The 25,529-nt window shown below is 52.0% G+C and overlaps 1 protein-coding gene across 4 annotated transcripts in view; it reads right to left on the bottom strand.

Annotated features, from left to right (window-relative positions):
• IZUMO2 (IZUMO family member 2) overlaps nucleotides 1–24,572 on the bottom strand; it is a 183,716-nt gene extending 159,144 nt beyond the window's left edge. For 3 of the 4 annotated variants that reach the window (XM_075327708.1, XM_075327710.1, XM_075327709.1), the window contains exons 1-2: nucleotides 24,406–24,572; nucleotides 24,068–24,265 (exon numbers count right to left, since the gene is read on the bottom strand). In XM_075327708.1, coding sequence (XP_075183823.1) covers nucleotides 24,068–24,265; nucleotides 24,406–24,469 — 262 coding nt within the window. In that variant the 5' untranslated portion in view covers nucleotides 24,470–24,572. The remainder of the gene's footprint in view (nucleotides 1–24,067; nucleotides 24,266–24,405) is intronic. The other variant, XM_075327711.1, reaches the window with a different exon arrangement.
• Nucleotides 24,573–25,529: the final 957 nt, after the last annotated feature.

Below are 25,529 nucleotides of genomic sequence, written 5' to 3'. Positions count from 1 at the left end.
GGCTGCTCCGCATCACCATCCCCGGGACCCCCACACTGAGCAGCGGTGGTACAATCACCACAACCGTGGGTGGCGTCACGAACTATAACAATCCCCACACCCAACCAACAATCCCCTTTCACTCACGGGCGAGGAGTGTCGCTCGAGAAACCCTGGGATCCGGCCCGCAGCTCGAGCCACCACTGAGCAGCTGCCGGACCCGAGCAGAAGGGGTGAGCGCGGTGTGCTGACACCCTCCTCCCCGCCCGCGACAACTTGGCGTCACGAACAGGATCGTACCGCTCTGCCGTCTGGTAGAGGTGCGCCTTGTTACCGCCGGAGGTATCCGGCAGAAAAATTTCAGAAGCCGCCATCTTTGGCGCGAAAAGTTCCCGCTCGAGCGTCTTCTCGAGCAGTAGAGGCGCGAAGGCCAAAACCCCGCCCCGAGAGAGGAGGGGCCGGAAAGAGCTAAGGGGGACGCGATGGCGGCTGGCGGCATGTAGTCGCCGCTATAAAAGCAGGGACGCCAGGACCTTGCCAGAAAACCGTTCCTGGAAGCAAACAGAAAAGACACCATGTGGATGCCGTCCCGAAACACCGTGGCCCCCGCACCGGGAACCGCAGCGTGGGTGGAAATCCGGACTGCGCAGCTCCACCTAAGGCTGCAGGTCAATATGCAGCTCCTCTTGGAGGAGTGGGAGACCGACATGGCGGACGTTATAGCCACCGTGCGGAGACGCGAGGAGGAAGCGGAGGAAGGGAGGGTGAGTGACCCACGCCCCTATGTCCCGGAGGGACCGGTCGCTGCGGCTGAGGGACCCGGTCCAAGCCCTCTCCCCCCGTTGTCTCCTTCCCCACCCGTCTCGGAGGCCGGGACCCCGCCACTAGGCCCGCTACCACCGCAACCGGTAGCGATACCCAGCCCGTCCGCCCCAGCGGACCGACCTGTAGCCGGAGCCCGTAACAAACCGGAGGCATTGCCTTGGAAGGCCCCGAAGATTGTGCCAGAGACAGTCCCCGAGCAGATGCCCGAGCCGGAGCAGATGACCCGCTCCGAGCCGAAGGCCCAACTGCGGAAAGCCCCTGTGCCCATCCCCCACACCTCGGCTGAGGTGGCGCCGGGTTGTTGCTGCAAGGCAGCGCCCAAGGCCATGACACCGCGGGATACGCTGCCCACCTTCCTGACAGTGGGTAACGTGCTGGATGTCCCGCGGGGCTCAACCCGTGCGCCGGAGCTGGCAGCAGCGCCATACTGGGACAGGGAGCCGACAAAGCTGGGCCTGGAGATCGCGGAGAGGGAGCGAAGGAAAGCCGAGCTGGTGGCCCGAGCTATTCGGGAAAAGGAGAACCTGCGGCAAGCGACCTTCCGTGTCCGGGGCCCGTTCTACGAGGGGCAGGTGCGGCGCTTTGATGTCCGCCGGGGCTACGGATTCATATACGAACCGGGCCTGGAGGCCGAGGTGTTTGTGGCCCGGCGGGACGTGAATGCCCATCTGCCCGAGGAGCATCCTGGCCGCAATCTTATACCGGGAGACATGGTGCGGTATACCCGGCACTGCGGAGAGAGGGGGTGGTTTGCCCTGGATGTAAAGCTGAGGGGCAGCCCGGAGAGCAAGGTGAGCTCTGCATCCCCTCCCCCGGATGAAGCAGCAGCAGGACCGGAGTAGGGCAGCAGATGCCCGCAGCACCGTCCCCGTTGGGACCACCTGTTTGTTTGAAAAGTTTGAAAGTTTTGCCAATAATGAAAATGATCACACCGAAAAAGTAACCTGATTTGTTTGTTGATTTGCAACCGGCAGGAGCCGGCACCGTTGTCCCCGTGGGGACCGTTTAAAAATGCATGGGAACTATCCATGGACAAGCCCGTGAACTCTGCAGGGCAACCACAAACGTTAGTGGCTTGTAAATATGTTGGGTACCGTTACCGTTTCCGCAATGCCGCCTCCGGAGAGGCAGGTTGGAGGGAGGGCCCTGAGCAGAGCAGGCCAGGGCCCAGCCACCAAAGGAACCGGTGGCTACCCTCTGGAGGGAAGGACAGATCCCGCTCGGGTACCGTGTGCTGGACTGTGGGTCAAGGGGTGCTGCCTGGGTTTTAGGGGCAGCATCAGGGCCAGGTTACTTGGGTGGGAGAGAGCGGAAACCGTGACCGTATACCGTTGAAACGTTAAAAGTAAAATGTGCCTCCCGTCTTGGGAAGAAGTTTATTAAAAATGCATTTTGTTTAACCCTGTTATCCCTTTTACAGAAAAATAAAACCGGTGTAGGACGGCAGCCCGCGGACGGTCTGCATTTTGCTAAGGGGGAATGTGTCGCCCTGGGCAAGCCAGGGGACACAGGTCACAACACCACCACACCCCACACTCCAGGTAGGCACATCTGCTAACCAGAAATCCTTGTTGCCTTCCTCCAGGAGTCTGATGATGCACACCAGGGGGTGGGCCAGGTGGTTGGCTCCGCCCACCGAGGAGCTCACAACTCTGGAGGCGGGAAAACCAGGCAGTTAGCCCCGGGCAGGGGAAGAGTGAAGTCCAGTGAAGGGCTAGAGTAAACAACCAAGAAGTGAAAGTGGAGGAAAGAAAAGGAGTAAAGGAGGAAAGCAAGAAGTGGTGACAGAGCAGAGAGTGTGCAAAGCCTGAGAGCCCAGCTTTGTGTAGGGCTGGAACAGCAAGGTCAGCGACGGCGGTGACTGTTCGGAGGGGGACCGTTTGGAAGTTCCTGGAAGGACCCCGTTGGCTGTGTGCCCGGTGGTCTGGAGCAGTGTTCCGAAGGACAGTCAGCACCAGGGCAGGGGCCTCTCGGACCCCGGCAAGGCTAGGAGTCGCCAAATTTGCCGAATCCGTCAGTGAAGGGGACGTAGATCCCCCAGCAACCAAGTCCCGATTGACGGCAACAGCCCGACCATTACAGGGGAGACACCGCCACCGCCAGGGCACCAGTTTCCCCAGGGCCAGCGCCTGCGGGCAAAGTGTAGAGCTCCTCCGGCCCAGATTGCAGTCGGGGAGCGGGTAACCGGAGGGAATCCACCGCTACCATCAGTCAACACAGGTGCAAGGAAGAGAGACATCACCGTCACCTACCGGGAGTGCAGGTGCAGCCGTCTGTGGGACCGTCCTACCAGCCGTTTGGTTTACCGTACAAACTGTGTCCAAGTCTCAGGCTGAGTGAGTACCACAGTGCCGCAAGGCACAGCGCTGTCCCCGCGTCCCTGCGCCCTCCAGGCCCTACACTTTACATCTCTTCACTGGGTCCCGGGATCACCAACCCCTACCCACGGAGGGGCAACACAACACCTGGCTGCTCCGCATCACCATCCCCGGGACCCCCACACTGAGCAGCGGTGGTACAATCACCACAACCGTGGGTGGCGTCACGAACTATAACAATCCCCACACCCAACCAACAATCCCCTTTCACTCACGGGCGAGGAGTGTCGCTCGAGAAACCCTGGGATCCGGCCCGCAGCTCGAGCCACCACTGAGCAGCTGCCGGACCCGAGCAGAAGGGGTGAGCGCGGTGTGCTGACACCCTCCTCCCCGCCCGCGACACTATGTGCGCACTTACCGGATTTTGCCGCGGATTTTTTGCGTTTTTGCTGCATGTTTCGCTGCAGAAAATGTTCATAACATCTCTGCAGTGAATCACCAGCAAAACCTATGGGCAAAAAAAATCCTGTGCGCACTAGGCGGAATTTGACAGCTGCATGTTTTGCTGCGGGATTCCCGCCGCAAAAACAATTGCATGTCAATTCTTTTACGCACGTCGCTGCGGGATTTCACTCCATTGACTCCAATGTTAATCGTGAAATCCCGCAGGGAATAACGCAGGAAGCAAATTCTGTGCGGTTCACTGCGTTTTCCTGCATTGTTCCCTGTAGTATTTCGCGGTTTACCTCCGGTAATGTACATCGCCTGTCTGCGGTTTTGCAGGGAAGTGATGTCATTACAGGAAGAGGAAGCGGAGGAGAGAGTAAACACACACACATCACACTCACACACAGACATCACAGACATAGAACACAGACACAGACACATAGAACACACATAGAAAGAAAACGGAAATATAGAAAACAAAGAACGTGTGCTCCGCTGCATATTTACCGTCCAGCCGAGGTAAGCACACAGCGGCGGCCCGGTATTCTCAGGCTGGGGAGGGAGAGGGGCAGGGTTAATGTCCCCCGCCTCACTCCCCCTCCCGCAGCCGAGAATATCAGCCGCAGCTGCCCCGGGACTGTCGCATGCATTATGCGGCACTACCGGAGTGTCCCCGGCTCTTCTTGCTGCCGTGTAGCAGCGGCAGCAAGGTAATACAAGGGGTTAATGGTGGTGGCCATTAACTCCAGGCTTGATCATGGCAGCGTCTATGAGACAGCTGACATGATCAACCCGTAAGTAAAGTGAATAAAACACAGACACCGAAAAATCCTTTATTTTAAATAAAACAAACAAGCCTCGTTCACCATTTTATTAACCCCTCCCGAAACAAAGCTCCGACGTAATCCACAGCTCCGGCGTAATCCACAGGTCCTGCGCTGCTTACATCCAGCCGCGACTGTCACAGACACAGGGCTGAATGAATGCAGCAGACAGCAGAGGTAGCTACCGGTCATTTCCCACGGCCGGTAATGTGAACTCACTGCCGACCATGGGAAATGTAGTGCTCTGTCTGTCTATCTATCTATCCCTCTATCTATTCTTCTGTCTATCTACTATCTCAGAATTAAATGACTTTTTTTTTTTTTCAATGTGCTTTATTGCATTGAATGCAATAAAGCACATCCCAACCCGCACGCGGCAAAACCGCGGCAATACCGCGAACAATACACCGCGGCAAACCACATGCGGTTTTCGGGTGCGGTTTGCCGCGGTTTTTTACCGCGGGTGCGGTAATCTTTGAGAGCATGCGGAATTTTCTCAAGAAAATTCCATTTCCCAGTGCGCACATAGCCTTATGGTTACCTCTTTGACCCCAATCTGGTCTATAGGTTGTCCATTAGCAGCATACATGGTAAGGTTAGGGTACGGTTGTCAAAGATCTTTGTCTGACCAAAACCTGTGATAAAGGACATACGGGATTGTCGTTACCTGTGAGCCGGTGTCCAATAATGCTAAGGTTGGGATCCCGTCCAGGATGATCGACAGGACCGGTCGTCCACCCACATACTGATCACGGCAGTTAGCTGGGCCAGGTGCTGCTCTTCCTGGGGACTGGCCCTTAGCCCCAGGTTTGACCCGTTTAAAGGACAGGCTCTCGCATAGTGGCCGGCTTCCTGGCAGCAGCGGCAGATGGGTTGTCCGGACGAGTCAGAGATCGCTGCTCCTCCCTCGGGCTGAGGGACCTCTTCTCCCTCGCATCCAGGGGACGTCCTCTGGGCTGTCAGCTAGCAGGATCCTCTGAGGGGCTTTGGATTCTAGCGGAAGTTGCATCGCTTTCAGGATCCGGGCGACGTCTTTACTGAGTTGCTGTACTTGGGAGGACAGGGTATCTGTGACTCCGGCTGGGGTAAGGAGTCCTTTTGTAGTTACCAGGGCCTGCGAGGAGGATTCTGCTCCGACAGTCGGGGTGCTGGCAGACCATGCTGGTTGGATAGGGTCCGTGTCAATGGGGGAATGAAGTGCTTTCACGGCCCTGTCTTTCAGAATAGCAAAGTCCACGTCACTGTGTTCCAGGGACCACAGTCTCATCTGTTTCCTATCCTCAGAGGAGTGCAGGCCCTGCAGGAACTGTTCTGTCATCATCTGTTTACCTTCCTGATCATTAACAGGGTCCACGAGCTTGAGAGCCCACAGGGCATAGTCTCTTATGCTATCTTGGGGCTCCTGGCGGCAGTTATAGAAGCCCATTCTCAGCTCTGCCTCTGTGCGGTTTTCAAAGGCAGCTTTCAATTTGGCAAAAATGGCTTCTACAGAGTTCCGGTCATCACTGGTCCAGGCCTCAGCCTCTAATTCTGCTGCTCCAGTCAGTTGTCCCAGCACCACTGCGGCACTCTGCTTACCGATCATTGCGTACATATCCAGCAGGGTGCTGATCTTCTTCTTGAACCCGGTCAGGGTGTCTGCTTTGCCAGCGTATTGGGGCAGCCAGGTCGCCCCTGGGACGTACGGCAAGGAGATCTGCATAATTGGGGAGATTACGGCCGGCGCATCTGCGACTGCCGCACCGGAACTATGCGCTGCTGCGCTCACTGCGCTGGGGCCAGGCATCGCTTGGGCTGCGTTGCCCTGGCTGGGGGCATTAGTACTCTCGGCGTCCATCTTCCCTCCTTCACTGTGTCAGAGCGCTGCGGGGATTCTGGGTCAGCCACACTCCTTTCGTGGGCAGTTGCATTTTTCTTCTGCGCGGGCTGCAGCTTCTAAAATCGCACGCTTTTAACAGCGTCAAAATGGCGGCGGTTCAAATTTTTCATTCGGACCACTGAGGCACAGTCACCTGTCTTAACAGGTCTAGTCCTTATCCTGTTTGTGACGCCAGATATGTCACCCACCTGCAGCGGTCGCCTCAGGGACTTCACTGTACCTTCGGGGACGCCACAGGGGCTCCACTTAATTATTACCGGCAACAGGTATGTCAGGTTTATTTACATGGGAGTCGTGACGCCACTCACGGTTCGCGGTCAGGGTTAGGGGTGACCGCTACTGCAGCTTTATCGAGCGTCTCTGGCTGATGGGGTCTGCAGCTAGATGGTGTGGCCTCCCGTGAGTGAGGCTGGCCCCAGGGGCTTGGGTGTGTAGAACAACAGGTCGCAGAATAACTCAGTCTCAGTCCAGAAAGTCTTTCAACTTGTTTACTCACTTTTTGGTGTTTGGTGAGGTACCCGGGCGATGCTGTGTTTAAACCAGGTGGAACCAGGAACTCCTTCAGGCCGAACTGAGGATAGCCGTTAACTCGCCTTCCTAGCACTTCTTTTGTTTCAGATAACCCCTGACTTGGAGTATCGTGAGATTCATCCAGGGAAGTTGCTACTGCCTTTTCTCCCCTTTCTGGCCCGTTTGCCGGCAGCATGGACCAGGTGAGATGGCTTCCGGCTCTATCTCCTTATGGGTCCCCCTGTTGCTGCTGAGGCTCGAACTCTGTATATTTGCTGAGGAACCTCTAGTCCCCTCCACCTGCAGGTTTAGCAGATCAGTAAATGGATGTCCGCTCTCGGGACCTGTTTCCTGTGCGTGCTTAGTCACCAGCAGTCCCCGTATTCGACTGCCTCTCTTCAGGTGTCTTTCAGACTGACTTCTGGTCACTGTTCTCCCCCGCTAAGAGCTACCACACGTGCTGGGTCTGACTAGCGTGGCTATACGTCTGCTTCTCTCAACAACTTCTGTACACTGCTCTCAGACTGGCTTGCTCCTCCTCTTTATTTACAGCCTCTGAAACCTAGCTTCCTGGCTCTCCACTACACCCCTTGCTGAGAATTGAAAGCTAGCCTTTTCCAGAGGCTACCCAAGGCTCCCCTCTAATGGTGTGGGAGACCTGGTTGCTATGTGTCTGTGCGTACACACCTCATTCTGGCCTTTGGAATTACCTGGAAACACTGTCCCAGCATGGGTGCAGTACTCAGTGGTGCCTGACCAGGTCAGGGGCGCCACACCACCCCTACCCCCCCTTCAAAAATGTAAATAATCAACAGGTGTTCTTACATCCAAGCATACATGTATTAGTTAGAGGCCAAACATTGTCCAAGAAAGAGACTGCCCTGAAGTAGAAGTTCCATAATACATGGTGCCATGTGCTATAATACATGGTGCCATGTTCCATGATACACAATGTCTTGTGTCATAACATATTGTGGCATGATACATCGTGCCATGTACCATAAATAATACATTTTACCATGTGCTATAATACATAGTGCCGTCTGCCATAATTCATCATGCCATAAAACAATGTGTTACTTACAGCAAGATGGGCTGCAGTGTGTACATCGCCCTGGCCAAAAACTAGTACTCTAGCAGGATACAGCTAAACCCCCACTAAAGTGGAAGCATCACAGGTGCAGGAGGAGCAAATCACACACACACCTCCATGGAATGGACGGGGGCGATTGCTAGATGATAAAACTGCACACTAGTGGCTTACATAGAGCGCTGTTCACATATGCAGATAACACAGTCACAAACCAGCAGCCTATTAGGTGACGCCCATACTATTAGATCAGGCGGGCTGCCAAGCCGTACCCCACTGTGTATCATGCACGGACAGACACTCTACAGTGCAAGGCCCAACAGAAAGGGGCCTGGCTGTATCCTGTCCAAAAAAATAAATATGAGGTTTTTGTTGGTATTTATGGCCATAAAAACGTAAGCCTACAACCCGCGTCACGGAACCTCATGCTTGTAGGTCCCTACACTAAATATAAACATAGCAACAAAAAGAGGAAAATATCCTCCAAAAATTAAGTATTACTTACAGCAAGATGGGCTGCAGTGTGTACATCGCCCTGGCCAAAAACTAGTACTCTAGCAGGATATTTTTTTGGACAGGATACAGCCAGGCCCCTTTCTGTTGGGCCTTGCACTGTAGAGTGTCTGTCCGTGCATGATACAGAGTGGGGTACGGCTTGGCAGCCCGCCTGATCTAATAGTATGGGCGTCACCTAATAGGCTGCGGGTTTGTGACTGTGTTATCTGCATATGTGAACAGCGCTCTATGCAAGCCACTAGTGTGCAGTTCTATCATCTAGCAATCGCCCTCCTCCATTCCATGGAGGTGTGTGTGTGATTTGCTATTCCTGCACCTGTGACGCTTCCACTTTAGTGGGGGTTTAGCTGTATCCTGCTAGAGTTCTAGTTTTTGGCCAGGGCGATGTACACACTGCAGCCCATCTTGCTGTAAGTAATACTTAATTTTTGGAGGATATTTTCCTCTTTTTGTTGCTATGCTTATATTTAGTGTAGGGACCTACAAGCATGAGGTTCTGTGACGCGGGTTGTAGGCTTACGTTTTTATGGCCATAAATACCAACAAAAACCTCATATTTATTTTTTTGGACAGGATACAGCCAGGCCCCTTTCTGTTGGGCCTTGCACTGTAGAGTGTCTGTCCGTGCATGATACACAGTGGGGTACGGCTTGGCAGCCCGCCTGATCTAATAGTATGGGTGTCACCTAATAGGCTGCGGGTTTGTGACTGTGTTATCTGCATATGTGAACAGCGCTCTATGCAAGCCACTAGTGTGCAGTTTTATCATCTAGCAATCGCCCTCCTCCATTCCATGGACGTGTGTGTGTGATTTGCTCCTCCTGCACCTGTGACGCTTCCACTTTAGTGGGGGTTTAGCTGTATCCTGCTAGAGTACTAGTTTTTGGCCAGGGCGATGTACACACTGCAGCCCATCTTGCTGTAAGTAATACTTAATTTTTGGAGGATATTTTCCTCTTTTTGTTGCTATGTTCATAAAACAATGTGCCATAAAACATTGTGCTATAATAGATCATGCCATGTCCCGTTATAGATCAAGAAATAATACATTGTGCTTTAAAACATTGTGCTGTATGCCATCTATATATAATTGCCTTATTCTGTCTGTTTGCCTGTCTTGCTCCAAAATGACGTAATTACAGTGATAACCGTCGCTACACCGCGCACGCTAAAGAGCCTGCGACCAACGGCTCAGCTAACTGAACAGCCCGAACTACGGGCCGACAGGACGACGTCCGACACTTTTTCCCGCACCCACACGGAGCCCCAACTCCCCGGAGAGTGCTGCACCCCTGGGAGCCCACACCGGCAACCCAGCCGACACATACCCACCGCTCGCCTCTGCCCCCGCACACATTACCCAACGCGGCTCCACCACCCCCGCACTCCGCCCTCCGCATGTATACACTGAACACACACACGAATAGTCACCTGTCCCCCGTCATGCAGTCCCCAGCACTGACGTCCTCAGCGCCATGGCCCCGCTCGGCTCCACCCCCCGCACACATTAACCCGCTTGGCTCCGCCCTCCGCATGTATACACTGAACACACACACACGCGCACACACACACCTGGATAGTCACCTGTCCCCAGCCATGCAGTCCCCGGTACTGACATCCTCAGCGCCATGGCCCCGTTCGGCTCCACCCCCCCGTACTCCGCCCCCCGCACACATTACCCCACAGGATGGGGGCACATGTCAGGATGGTGGCTGCACCACGATGGGGGCACATACCAGCATTGGGCCACATCACAGCATCAGCATATTTTTACTTAACTTTACACTGTTCATGGCTTTCTTTCATTACAAGCCATGGATATCATTATACATTAGACTCATCTATTAAAACTGTTCCTTCTGTTGTTTATTATTTTAAAACCAATAAACAATTATAAGAATACTAATTTAAACCTAACCCATTCAGTCCATTCATGACCTTATTATTCAATCTGCTAACCTACTGTACATACACATTCTAGACTACCCAATACGTTAGAATCGGGCCACCTTCTAGTAATACATAATGCCATAATATATGGTGCCATGTGCCATATTACATTGTGCCATGTGCCATTACACATCAACCTTAAAGGGAACCTGTCAGCAGAAATTTCGTAATAAACCTATAAGATTCCCCCTCTGCATCTCCTGGGCTGCATTCTAGCAAGGTTCCTGTTGCTATTCTGCCCCCTTTGAGAACTAAATAAATAGTTTATAAACTCTTACTTTTTGTATGCAATTTTTTTTTCTGTACACGGGGGCGGGCTTTCTGGCGTCCGTTATTCTCCGTCCTGCCGCTTTACGCCATCCCCCATTGCTCATTTCCATACTGAGGACGCCGCCCCGTGCTCCCGAGGTCTCGCGCATGTGCCGTGCCACTCTCGCGGTACCGTGCACTGTGCACAGTGTGACCGCTGGTGACATGATTGCGCAGGTGTGAGATTATGGGCGGTGCTGTGATTGTCATTAGCAAGTACCCGCCCATAATCTCATGCCCGCGCTTTCCCCTCTGCCTCCACCGTTCTGCGCAAGCGCTTACCCACGTCACCTCTTACCGATGTTTCCCTGGAGCAGGAAATAGATGGGAGGAGCGGAGCACACCACCGATCAACAGGGTTCATCTGGCCATGTGCCATAGAACATTGTGCCATAATATATTGTGCCACGTGCCAATATACATCATGCTATAATACATTGTGCTATAAAACATTGTTCCATGTTCCATGCCAACCCCATACAAAATAAATAGCTGGACTGGCAATTATTATTACTATGATTTATTTCTAAAGGGTTATGTGATTCATGCTGCCCAGGACATGGGCAGCATGAATTGTAGTCTGGCAGCATAACTGTAGCGAGGTACGGCTAAGACTTAAGGGGGCTTTACACACTGTGACATCGCTAGCGATGTCGCTAGCGATCGCACCCGCCCCCGTCGTTTGTGCGTCATGGGCAAATCGCTGCCTGTGGCGAACAAAATCGTTTGTACCCGTCACACATACTTACCTTCCTTACCTTCCTAGTGACGTCGCTGTGGCCGGCGAACAACCTCTTTTCTAAAGGGGTGGTTCGTGCGGCATCACACCGACGTCACACGGAAGGCCTCCAATAGAAGCGGAGGGGCGGAGAGCAGCCGCATGAAAGTCACGCCCACCTCGTTGCTGGAGAACGCAGGAACGCTGTTATTCATCGTTCCTGGGGTGTCACACGTAGCGATGTGTGCTGCCTCAGGAACGACAAACAACCTGCGTCCAGAACGAGGAACGATATTTTGGAAATGGACAACGTGTCAACAATCAACGATTTGGTGAGTATTTTGCATCGTTAGCGGTCGCTCGTACGCTAGCTCTTCATAGTACATTATCTCTGAAACGCTGGAGTATTTCAAAGAATAATATACCTTGCTGCAATTGTGTTGCTAAGTGTGATTCATGCAGCCCGTGGCATGAATCAGGTGATTGGTTCCTTGTAAAGCACCATTAAAGGGATTTTCCAGTCTTAAACTAGAAGTCTGCAGTCACTCTATGTGAATGCAGATTTGTGAATCCTCACATCACGCGCTGTGTGGATTCTCTGGTGCCGGGAGTGTGGTCACGTGCTTACAAGTATGTGATGTGCATAGTCCCGGCCACATTCCAACTAGACTGTATCCAACTTTGCTCAATTAACTTGCATTGAGCAAAGCTGCACCCATCTAGTCCACATGTGGCCGCATGAATGCAAATCACAAACATGGGGTCACGTGTCCGCCGCTGGAAAATCCTCACAGCATGCAGTATGCACGATGTGAGGATTCATATGTCCACAGTCACATAGAGTGAAGGGGGCTTTACACGCTACGATATCTTTAATGTTTTGTCGTCGGGGTCAAGTTGTTAGTGACTCACATCCGGCGTCATTAACGATATCGCAGCGTGTGACACTGACCAGCGACCTTAAGGGACCTCAAAAATGGTGAAAATCGTTCACCATGGAGAGGTCGTCTCAAACTCAAAAATCGGTAAGGGTTGTTTATCCAGGTGGTTCAACGCTCATGCGGCAGCACACATCGCTATGTGTGACACCGCAGGAGCGAGGAACGTCTCCTTACCTGCCGCCGGCCACAATGCGGAAGGAAGGAGGTGGGCGGGATGTTACGTCTTGCTCATCTCCGCCCCTCCACTTTGATTGGCCGGCCGCTTAATGACGTTGCGGTGACGTCGCTGTGATGCGGCCCTCCCCCTTGAAGGAGGGATTGTTCGGCAGTCACAGCGACGACGACGACCAGGTAAGTATGTGTGACGCTGCCGTAGCGATAATGTTCGCTACGGCAGCGATCACAAACAATCGCATGCGCGACGGGGGTGGGTACTTACAAGCTCGCTATTGCTACAAATTGCTAGCGATATCGCTACCGTGTAAAGCCCCCTTAACTGCAGACTTCTACCTTAAGATAATCCCTATAATTTAACTAAGAGTGCTGTACATGTGAAGAGGGTTAACATTCATGTATAAAATACAGGAATAGCTGGATGTACCTTTCCTCATTACCTCCACATCTTGTAAATAGCTGCATGCACATTTTATGCACTACACACATTTAAACACCACTTCACCCTTTAAATAGCTGGGAGCACATTAGAATCCACCCCCCCCATTGTGAATAGCTGGAAGCACTTGCTGCACATTATCCCCTCTCCCCCTGTAGTGTACAAACTGTGCATTTGGCTATTTATACCCCCCTCCACAATCTCTGTTAATAGCTGGATGAACGTTTTGCACATATGGGAGGGACACAAGGTGGGAGGACCTTGTAAAGTGCAATCAGTGCAAATGGCAAACGGCGCAAGCTGTGCATTCAGTTATTTATCCCTTTCTTCCAAGTATCTTGATGCATTTTTTATGTATTGCCCAATCCCTACCTCCCCTTTAAAGGGAAACTGTCCGGTCCAATATGCACCCAGAACCACGAGTAGTTCTGGGTGCATATTGCTAATCCCTGCCTAACCATCCCTGTATTCACTAGTGTGGCGCCCCTGAGGCTTCAGTCACCACAGGATACTGCATCTCACTTTAGGTGCAGTATTTATCCCGGGTAATGAAGAGGTTAATCGCTGGTGTTTAGCACCTATACAACATTCACACAAACACCCAGTAAGTGAGCCAGTCAGTTACACAACTCAGGAAGTCAGCCAGCCTAAGAAATTCCCAGTTACCAGACAACGGTCTGGGAGGTGGGGTAGCACTGGCAAAGTTACAGATCACACAGGAAAATCACTTCAGAATAGTCTGGGACACAGAACAACACGGTAGCTGGAGAGATTGCTTAAGAGCTTCTCTAGCTAGGACCGGCCCGACTGGAAAAGGCAGGAGATGACCGGGTGAGCTGGAGAGATAGAGGAGAAACATGGTTGCTGAGGGGAGAGCTTCATTGCTCCCTCAGAACCGGCGCAGAGCAGGGTGCAGTGCCCTAGAGTGGAGCATACTTCATGTTGGACTACCAGAATCTGCAGGACAGATGGATTGTACGTCCCTCTGGCCACCACCAATTCCCGGAGCACAGTGGCACATAGGGCCCGGGATCAAGATTACAGTCAGGCCCCACAGCGGACCCGTGTCACCTGCATATGGGATGGTAGCTGAGTTACAAGAACCGGGATCCCCAGCTTCAGGCCTCAGGGATACAACACCAAGCGCAAAGAGGAAGGTCTCTCAGTTAACCACACCAGCGTTGACCTTGAACTTACCCGGGATCAGCTGGGGCCCATCACGGCAGAGACCGGGTACCCTGGGTGCAGCACCAGAACTGTGAGTAAATAGATCTTGACCCGCATCTGCTGCCTCAGTCTATCATTGCCGGTGCCGTCACCCTGCACTCCGGTGCAAGTGACAGACTATCATCCCCTTCATCCTCACTGGGGCCCGCTCCACCTGTGGGGAGCAGAACCATCCTTGCTGCAACACCATCAGCCCCAAAGGACAGCACCCGTAGCGGCAGCTAATCCCTGGCCACGTAACACAGGTGGCGTCACAAGACAAATCATTCTTCATCATCCCCCCTCTTTATTGTACACGTCAGGGCCACGAAGCCAGGCAGGGCCACCCGTGTCATCCCCAGACCCGACATCACAGGCCCAACGACGAGTAACAAGTTTAACCCCTTGCCCCTTGGGTGCTACCATTAGCATCTTAGTATGCCCCTGTGGGCATGCTAAAATGCTAATGAATACACAGCGTCACAGGATGATCTCACTCACCTATCCGTTACCATGACGTCCGACAGAGGATTTCGGCTCAGTGTGCATGACCCCGGAGATGGGTCATGCGCACTATGAAACCGGGTGTACGCGTCTTGGCTTCAAACTGAAGTAGTGCCCATGACCCAAACTCCGGGGTCATGCGCACTGAGCCGAAATCCCCCATCTGACGAGATGGCGGCGGAGAGGTGAATGAGATCATCTTGTGACGCTTCGTATTAATTAGCATGGAACAGGGGCGTAACTACCGCGGTCGCAGCGGTCGCGATTGTGACCGGGCCCGGGAGGTTAGGGGCCCGCGGCCACCCAGCAGATCAGCAGCCAGCTCCTTTCTGTGAGAGGAGCTGCGCTGTTTTGCCGCAGACCGCGCGGCGGCTGCTATATGACCCGGTCGCCGCTGTTGACACCGGGCCCCCCTGCCTGGTGTCAGCGGTGGCGTCACCACGCTCCCGTAATTCACCGCACTCCCAACACCGCGCTCCCGTCACTCACCGCGCTTCCGTCACTGCACTTCCATCACTCACCGCGCTCCCGTCACCGCGCTCCCGTCACTCACCGCGCTCCCGTAACCGCGCTCTGCTTTGATATTGCATAGAGTGGCCGGCGCCATTCTTTGCATCATCAGTCTTCCCCCGTGCCTGCGTGGTGACGTCACTTCTGTGTGACTGCTGTGTGTGGTGAGAGCACAGAGCACAGGAGGATGCCGACCGGAGCCACGGGGGAACGAGGACAGAAGTGAGGACGGGCAAGTAGAGGTGAGGACAGAACTGCGGTGGAAGGAGAAGAGAGGTGAGTACTTGGTTTTTTTTTATTATAAATCAGTGAGTACACGGGGAGGCTGACTGCAGGACACATGGAGTCCTTGGGGGGGCCCTGGCTGCAGGACACATGGAGGCCCTGGGGGGGGCTGGCTGCAGGACACATGGAGGCCCTGGGGGGGCTGGCTGCAGGACACATCGAGTCCTTGGGGGGAGCCTGCAGCCCAAGGACTTCAGGGGAGGCTGGCTGCAGGACACATGGAGTCCTTGGGGGGGCCCTGGCTGCAGGACACATGGAGGCCCTGGGGGGGGGGGCTGGCTGTCCTTGGGGGGAGCCTGCAGCCCAAGGACTTCATGTGTCCTGCAGCCAGCCCCCCCCCCCAGGGCTTCCATGTGTCCTGCAGCCAGGGCCCCCCCAAGAACTCCATGTGTCCTGCAGCCAGGCAGGGAGGCACTGGGGGGGGGCTGGCTGCATGACACATGGAGGTCCTGGAGGGGGCTGGCTGCAGGACACATGGAGGCCCTGGGGGGGGGAGGCTGGCTGCATGACTCATGGAGGCCTGGGAAGGGGCTGGCTGTATGACACATAGAGACCCTGGGGGGCTTGCTGCATGACACATGGAGGCCCTAGGGGGGCTGGCTGCATGACACATGGAGGCCCTGGGGGGGCTGGCTGCATGAAACATGGAGGTCTATGGGGCTGCATTGTACATGGAGGTCTATGGGGCTTCATAATAAACATGAAGGACACCTTATACATGGACTATATGGGTGCATTATACATGAAGGAGTATGGGGCTGCATAATACAATATGAAGGTTTATGGGGCTGCATTGTAATACATATAGGACTATGGGGGCTACATTATAATATATGGAGGACTTTGAAGGCTACTTTATACATGGAGGACTATGGGGGTGAATTATAATACATGGAGGACTATGGGAAATACATTATAATACATGTAGGACTATGGAGGTGCATTCTAATATATGAAGGGTTATGTGGGACCCATTATACTATATGGAAGGCTATGTGGGGGCCATTATAGTATTTGGAGAACTATATACTAGGGGGGACCAAAGATACAAGCATGGGATGGGAACGTTTTGTGCTGAGGAAAAAAGGCTCTTTCCCTCAGCACCCAGCTTTCCCATGCTCTGCTATACATCTCTCAGCACCCAGCTTTCCCATGCTCTGATATGGGAAAGCTGGGTGCTGAGGGAATGATGTATAGCAGAGCATGGGAAAGCTGGGTGCCGAGGACAAGATGGATTTCAGATCATGGAAAACCTGGGTGCTGTGGGTAAAGCGGGCTTTACACGCTACGATATATCTAACGAGATGTCGGTGGGGTCACGTTGTAAGTGACGCACATCCGGCATCGTTAGTGATATCGTAGCGTGTGACAGCTGTGAACGAGCAGAAATACTCACCTTCTCGTTCATCGCTGACACGTTGCTCATTTTAAAAAAATCGCACGTCCTGTTGTTCATCGTTCCCGAGGCAGCACACATCGCTCCGTGTGACACCCGATGAACTGCAGCTTACCTGCGGCCGCTGGCAATGCTGAAGGAAGGAGGTGGCCGGGATGTTTACGCCCCGCTCATCTCCGCCCCTCCGCTTCCATTGGCCGCCTGCCGTGTGACGTCGCTGTGACGCCGCACGACCCTCCCCCTTAGGAAGGAGGCAGGTCGCCGGCCAGAGCGACGTCGCAGGGCAGGTAAGTCTGTGTGACGGGGGTAATCGAGGTTGTGCAACACGGGCAGTGATATGCCCGTGTCGCACAACCGACGGCGGCGTAAGAGCCAAATGTCAGCATCATTATCCTGTACCCTGAGTGTCAGTGTCATTATCCCGTACCCTAAGTGTCGGTGTACGTGGAGGGGGGGCCCTGGTCGAATTTTGGACCAGGGCCCATCAAACTCTAGTTACGCCACTGGCATGGAACTAACGCCCAGGGGACTAGTACCCTCACTCATTAGCATATGGTAAACGATCTTTAGAAATACTTTTTCTAAAGATCTCTTTATCTATGCTAGTGTATACAGGGACCGTTGGGAAGGGATTAGCAATATACACCCAGAACTTCTCGTGGTTCTGGGTGCATATTGGACCTGACATGTGCCCTTTAAACTGGATGCACAATAAATTAAGTTAATCAATCATGGGCAACGTTCACATATCCCTTTCTCCCCACTTTTACTTAGCCTGCCTGGAGCCTGTATCTAGAGAACATGTACAGTGACACTACTGACCTGGGGAATTTGAGAATGCACTTTTTTTGGCGGGTCCAAAAGGGGAGAAAGAGACGGTGATCCAGTACTTGAACACCTTGCAGGAGGTAACAGCCCATATTGCCCAGAAGTCAGACGGAAACTATCGGGGATTGGGACGCTGGTACTACCGAACCAGAGTGGTCCCGAAAGCTGCGGGCAGAGTTACGGGAAGTGAGAGAATTGAATAGCATTCGTGGGATGCCCCCTCCCCCAGTTAGTCGAAACTGGGGACCTCCAGCAGCCATAGTGCGGGATGAACCTCTGCTGCCACCCCACCTGAGCCGGCTTGAGAGGGGCAACGTTATCTGCTAGACGTGGTTAGGAAGAACTCGCCCATCCTGGACCTGCTCCCCGCAAACAGACGCACCGCACGGGCAGGTGTTAAAGTCGCTGCCCCCCGTTAAAGGAGCATACCGGGGGGCCAGAACTCATCAAAGGATGAGAACAAAACTCCATACATTTGGTGGCCAATTGTCCCACCACCTGGGCTGAATTTGACGGGAGGCGAGTCCATTGCTTGATGGATACCGGATCCCAAGTAATCACCATGCCTGAAGAGTTCTTTGCCCAGCACTTCACTCATACTGCCCGCTTCAGCGCAGCACCGACTATCTGATTAACCGCTGCCAACAATCTCCCCATCCCCGTAGTGGGAGTAGTATGGATGAAGATGCGGGTGTGTGGTAAAGATCAGGGAAGGAAAGGGGTCGTGCTAGTGAAAGGTCCTACCCGGAACAGCCTTCCCGTGATCTTGGGAATGACCATGCTGAGGCAAGTTGGGCAGTTCCTAGCAGATGATCCAGAGGGAAGGTGTTGGACCCGAGAGACCCGGCAACACCCGACTAGGAGGACTTTCCAACAGCTTATCTGGGTATGCCAGATTCAGAAGCTTCACGCGGCCTCCCACTACTTGGAGAAGGTCGTAGTGCATCCCTGTACCACACTAACTTTACCAGTAGGGCAGACAGTGCTCACTATGCCGGTCCAGGCGCGATTGCCCATGGAAGGAGTCAAGGTGCAAGTGGAACCTCCGGAGGAGGCAGATTCCATGTCTGTTAGTTCCACAAACTCTGGAAACAGTCCAGTAGGGGCGGGTGCTGGTGAGGTACTTAACTGGAGTGGGGAAAGCATGCAGCTTGTCCCAAAAAGAGAAGTGGCTCGGATCTCCGTAATGCCAGAGACACTTACGCCATCGGAAGCTGTGGAGCTGGTTCTCATCAAGGGAGGAGTAGGTGCATTTACAGCAGACTGACCCCGAGTTGGCCAAGATACAGACATGGTTGACCCTCAACCAACGACCCCACTGGGAGGAAAGAGAGCCTTTCAATCACGGCCCTACAACTTCTTGGTCAGTGGGAGCGCCTTGCTATGAACAATTGGATACTCTATTGGTGGATCCAGTTGCCAAGGGAGTTTGGGACCACCTGGCAAGTGGTGATCCCAGAAGGAATAGTGTTGTGCCTGGCCAAGGAAGCTCATGAGAGGGGGGCACACTTCAGAGTGGAGAAGACTTTCCAGTGGCTACAGAGCCTAGTATAATCGGCCTCAGTTACGTCGGGCAGTTGAGCACGCATGCTGGACATGTCGACAATGTGAATTGGCCAAGTCCCCTGAACAACGGGCCCCCATGCAGGTGCTGAGGACATCTGAACCCCTGGAGATATTAATGGTTGACTACCTGATGATTGGTCCATCACACAGCAGGCGTGAATACTGTTTGGTGATGACGGACCTCTTCACGAAGTTCGAGGTCGTAACATCCACGAGGGATCATACGGCCGAGTCCACCGCCCAGGCCATCTGTCGGGACTTCATCCAGGTGTATGGGTGCCCAAAGAGAATCCATTCTGATCAAGAGGTATGTTTCCAGGGAAAGGTGATAGAAGAAGTGCATTGGCTGTATGACATCGAGAAGTCTCGCACCACTCCCTATGATCCCCAGGGAAATGGGGCCTGTGAATGCTTCAATAGAACACTGCTGCAAATGCTGTGAACTCTGGAAGAGGATCAGAAAATGAAATGGACTGAGTTTGTTTCAGAATTAGTGTGGATGTACGACAATCGGGTGCACGACACCACCAGGTATTCTCCATATATCCTCATGTTTGGCCAGGAGGGCCGTCAGATCACCCAGATGGAACTTGGCCCAGAGGAAGATTGGCCCTGGTAGGACACATCCACGTGGGTACGGCGGCATCGATATCGTCTCCGGACCCTCCAGTAGCTCGTAGAACAGAAATTCCAGGAGCTGAGCCATCTTGGCGTGACACCAGTGCAAGAGACACCCTTGCATCCGGGAGATCGAGTGCTAGTGCTGGTCCCATTTGTGTATTAATAAATACAGTTGAGTCACCACTGAGTCTTCCTTCTCTGTGCGCCGTATCTTGAACCTGTTCTTACACCTATTTAATAAGTCGAGCCTGTCTGAGCATTAACTGCTCATTACAAGTACTGAGCACCTGGCCAGTAGTGCATGCTCATCACTACAAATAACCTATTGCTTAATTTATTTCTGCACCAAATCTCCTGGCAAAAAATGCACTGTTACTGCATGCATTTGATGTGGTTTTGGTGTGGTTTTTTTGCCAGGAGCTGCAGATTTGGTGAAGAAATGTGTGCAGCCAAATACTCAATGTGTGCCCCTCGCCTAATTCGGTAATCAGGCATTGAGTTCAATGACTTCACCTGAGGTTAGGTCACTGAGTTCACCTCAGTACACCTGAGGTCACAGCTGGGGTTCCATGGGAACCTCGAGATTGTGATGTAAGATGAACTTACTACCGCCACAGCTGCTGCTCCCACAGTGTGTCCCTGATGCCTCAGTGCTCGGTCGCATTTTTTAATGTGACCATGTACTGAGACCACAAATGTAGCAGAGCTGGGATAGTCATGGAATGTCATGTTTGTGGATTACGTTGGATCTGCAGGGGTGTTTTGAGGGTTATTTGTTTTTTTTCAAAATAAAGTATTTTTCTCTGTGTTTTGTGTTTATTTCTTTGTCTTACAAAGTTAGTAATGGGGGGGTCTCAAAGACCCCGTCCCATTACTAACCTCGGGCTTGATGACAACTGTGATTTTTTGACAATTCACAGCTGTCATTAACCCTTATATTACCCCGATTGCCACCGCTCCAGGGCAATCAGCATGAACCCAGCAAAGTGCCGGAACTGGTGCATCTAATAGATGCGCCAACTTTGGGGTGGATGCTATTTTTAGGCTGAGGAGGTCCCAATAATCATGGGCCTCCTCAGCCTGAGAATACCAGCCCCCAGCTTTCAACTTTATATTGGTTGGGAATCAAAATTGGGAAGACCTCATGACTTTTTTAAAATTAATTTAAAATTGTTTAAAAAACAAAAATGTGGGGTCCCTCATATTTTAATACACAACCAAGGTAACAGACAGCTGGGGCTATAGCCTGTAGCTGACTGCTTTATCTGAGCTGAGTATAAAAATATGGGGGACCCTGTTCCATTTTATACACTCCATTTCGAGGAGCCAGGCATCTAGTTTGGCAACCAATCACAGACGCTGGCTCAAAGGGTGGACAGGTTAAGCAAGACTGCAACCAATCACAGACACTGTTACAGAGGGTGGACAGGGGAGGCTGTGCATATTCATAAACTTTAATGATCAGACCAGGAAGCAGTGTTACAGCTGTGTGGAAACTCAGTGAGTATAATTCTCCATCTTTAATCCCCGCAATACTCTGGCAACATTATTCCCAGAAGTCAAATGTGAGTCCGAAATGCATCCAGGCATCTCCCCCATGCTGTTACCATTCAGTTTCAGCATTTTTCCATCAATTGCAGCATTTTTACAACTCTCCCAGACCTTCTTCCTAGGTCCTTCAGAAAATTATTCGAGTTTCCAATTGACTTGCATTAGGTTGTCTATTTGGTAGGAATACCCGAATAGAAATTATTCATCACAAAGAATCCGAATCTGATTATTATTATTACTATTATTATTATTATTATTTGCCCAGTCTATACACGATCAGTCAGTTTGTACAGAATATTAAGTGCTTTACAAATAACTACATTCACATTGCATCTAATACTTAAAGTTATGCTCTAAGGCAGGGGTGGGGAACCTCCGGCCCGCGGGCCGTATACGGCCCGTGACGACTTTTTATGCGGCCCCCGGGCACATTCCCGGGGACCATTGTGCTTTGGTGGCAGCCGCGCTTTTCCCGGCTGCCGGCCCTTTAAATCCCACAGCCTGATGCCCTGTGGGTAGATGCTAGAATGTACGGGCTCTCTCCAGATCCTGACTTCCAGGACCTGACTGCAGCCCATACATTCTAGGCTTATCCCCGGCCTGTGTGCTCTGGTGGGCGGGTAAGCAGCAAGCTGCGATAAAGTCACACAGAAGAGCTGCAGCAGGTTTACCAGCCTCCCGAAACTGTGCTGTGTGTGTGTGTGACTCTCCCTCCCCCTCACTGCGAGTACTCAACCCATCGCTGCCCCCCCCCCCGCTCAGTGCTGTGTACACCCTCGTACTGTGTGTACCCCCCAATGCTGTATGTACCCCCCAATGCTGTGTGTACCCCCTCGTGCTGTGTACCCCCTCGTGCTGTATGTACCCCCCAATGCTGTGTGTACCCCCTTGTGCTGTATGTACCCCCTAGTGCAGTGTGTACCCCCTAGTACAGTGTGTACCCCCTAGTACAGTGAGTACCCCCTAATGCTGTGTGTACCCCTTAATGCTGTGTGTACCCCTTAATGCTGTGTGTACCCCTTAATGCTGTGTGTACTCCCTCATGCTGTGTACCCCCTCATGCTGTGTACCCCCTCATGCTGTGTACCCCCTCGTGCTGTGTACCCCCTCGTGCTGTGTGTACCCCCTCGTGCTGTGTGTACCCCCTCGTGCTGTGTGTACCCCCTCATGCTGTGTACCTCCTAGTACAGTGTGTACCACCCAGTGCTGTGTACCCCCAGGTGCTGTGTGTACCCCTAGTGCTGTGTGTACCCCCTAGTGCTGTGTACACCCCAGTGCTGTGTGTACCCCCTCGTGCTATGTGCCCCCTAGTGCAGTGTGTACCACCTAGTGCAGCGAGTACCCCCTAGTACAGTGAGTACCCCCTAATGCTGTGTGTACCCCTTAATGCTGTGTGTACCCCCTAATGCTGTGTACCCCTTAATGCTGTGTGTACCCCCTCGTGCTGTGTGTACCCCCTCGTGCTGTGTACCTCCTAGTACAGTGTGTACCCCCCAGTGCTGTGTACCCCCAGGTGCAGTGTGTACCCCCTAGTGCTGTGTGTACCCCCTAATGCTGTGTACACCCCAGTGCTGTGTACCCCCTCAGCGCGGTGTAACCCCTCACTGCTGTCCGTGCCCCCCCTAGTGCTGTCTGTACCCCCTGGGTGATGTCTATGCCCCCCCACCAGTGCTGTCCGCACCACCTAATGCTGTCCATGCTGCCACCAGTGCTGTCCATGCCACGGTGAGTGCTGCCTGTGTCCCCCTTATGCTGTCCATGCTCCCCAGTGCTGTGTGCCACCCCTCAGTGCTCTTAACTCGCTACTGCTGTCTGTACCCTCCCACTGCTTTCTATGCTCCCCAGTCCGTGCTCTCCTATTGATATCTATGTTCCCCCAGACCTGTCTGTCTCCCTAATGCTGCCACCCAGTGCAGTCCGTGCTGCCACCCAGTGCAGTGCGTGCTGCCACCCAGTGCAGTGCGTGCTGCCACCCAGTGCAGTGCGTGCTGCCACCCAGTGCTGTGCGTGCTGCCACCCAGTGCTGTGCGTGTCCCCAGTCATGTCTGTGCCACCGCCAGGGCCGTCCATGCCCCCTACTGATGTATATGCCCCAGCCCCTCCTGTGATGTATATGCCCCAGCTCCTCCTGTGATGTATATGCCCCAGCCCCTCCTGTGATGTATATGCCCCAGCCCCTCCTGTGATGTATATGCCCCAGCCCCTTCTGTGATGTATATGCCTCAGCCCCTCCTGTGATGTATATGCCCCAGCCCCTCCTGTGATGTATATGCCCCAGCCCCTCCTGTGATGTATATGCCCCAGTCCCTCCTGTGATGTATATGCCCCAGCCCCTCCTGTGATGTGTACTCCCAGTGTCTCCTGTAATTTATGCACCCTGGCCCCTCCTGTGATGTGTATGCCCCCAGCATCTCCAGACAGAGACAAACCTGGAAAAGCAGCTGTGAGAAACAAGATGATCAATATCACCGAACATTACAATCGCACCAAAGAGAAGCAGCTCCGGCCACCACAATAGGGGTGAGTTAATCGTTTGACCAAATATAGCAGGGTTATTTTTCAGGTTGATAATGTTGTGCGGCCCCCAAAGGTTAGTAGGAAATTCCAAATGGCCCCCGGCAGTAAAAAGGTTCCCCACCCCTGCTCTAAGGCGTGGCATTAAAACTCTCAATGATACATACCTATGATACCTGCAAAGTGTTTTACAGCATAGTCTTTAAAGAAATTGCTGGCCATCCCATTCACCAGTGTGTCAGCCCTTCTCTGAAGTTTGGGGTCTTTAATGAATTTGGGTATGGCTTCATTTGTGATCCTTTTAAATAAATACACAATTTCTGAATTACATTGTAAGCAGCTGGAGGCAGTTGTGATGATCATGGCTAAAAGAAGAAGCATGAAGCAGATAGTCATTGTTGATAAAAGTGATGCTTTCTCTTAAACTTTTCCAGTACATTTTCTTCACAGATGAAACGACACATCACCCATTATGACATCATCACATTCCACAAAGAAAACTCACCTGACAACCTGGTGTCCATATTGTATAGCTGGGCTACATTCAGATGTCTGTGTGGCATGTCCATGTGATATCTGTTTTTTTTTTCCGGACTGCACTTGGACCCATATTGTAGAATTGATGTATTCACACATCTGTTAGAATCATCTGAGAGTGAGATTCGCGAGCCGCAGAGCACATCTTCTTATGATCCTACTTTCCCATCAGACTCAACCATTAAAGCCTATTAGTATCCAGGAGACACGAATGCAAATCTGAAGGCTTCCAATTTGCTTCTATATTGCATCCATGCAGGGCTGGCATTGGGGGGGATTAAAAGCATTAAAGCAAGTAAATACAAATAAAAAATACTCAGATCTGGTATTGCTGCGATCGTAAAAGTCTGATCTATCAAAATATAGCCTAAATTAATCTGATCAGTAAACGGCGTAACATGAAAAAATTCAAAACGCCAGAATTACATTTTTTGACAATGGCAACATTGCAATAAAATTCAGTAAGAAGTGATCAAAATATCATATTTGCCCTAAAATAGTATTATTAAAAACATTAGCTCATGGTACAAAAAATAAGTCCTCACACAGCCCCAGATCCCGAAAAATAAAAATGTTACGGCTCTCGGAAAATGGCGACAAGAGTAAAATTATTATTTATTAGGGTTTTTTTGTATATACAAATTTTAGATTTTTTTTCACTACTTAAATAAAAAGTAACTATTAGTGATGGACAAAAATAGCTATTCATGTTCGTAGTATTGGTAAGGAATCCCAAAGTACTATTCCAGGATAGATTTTTTGGTATCTGTGTACTTGTACTGACCTGGATAATCATCTTGCGAGTTCAGTTTTACCATGTAGTTAACATGGTAAATAAAAATCTCAAAAGACATTGTGGTATTACACTTTTTTTGCAATTTTAATGCACTTGTAATTTTTGTCCCATTTTCTTGTACACTATGTGGCAGAATGAATTGTTTTATTCAACAGTACAACTCGTCCTGCAAAAATCAAGGCGTTATGTGTGGAAGGAAAAATAAAAAAAAAGCTATGGTTCTTGGAAGGAGGAAATAAAAAAAATATAAAAATTTGCCTAATAATGAAAGGGTAAAATCCGTGTAATCATCATAT

The sequence above is a fragment of the Anomaloglossus baeobatrachus genome, chromosome 11 (genome assembly GCF_048569485.1).
Source record: "Anomaloglossus baeobatrachus isolate aAnoBae1 chromosome 11, aAnoBae1.hap1, whole genome shotgun sequence".
Lineage (NCBI taxonomy): Eukaryota > Metazoa > Chordata > Amphibia > Anura > Aromobatidae > Anomaloglossus > Anomaloglossus baeobatrachus.
This window is presented reverse-complemented; position numbering and strand designations above follow the sequence as displayed.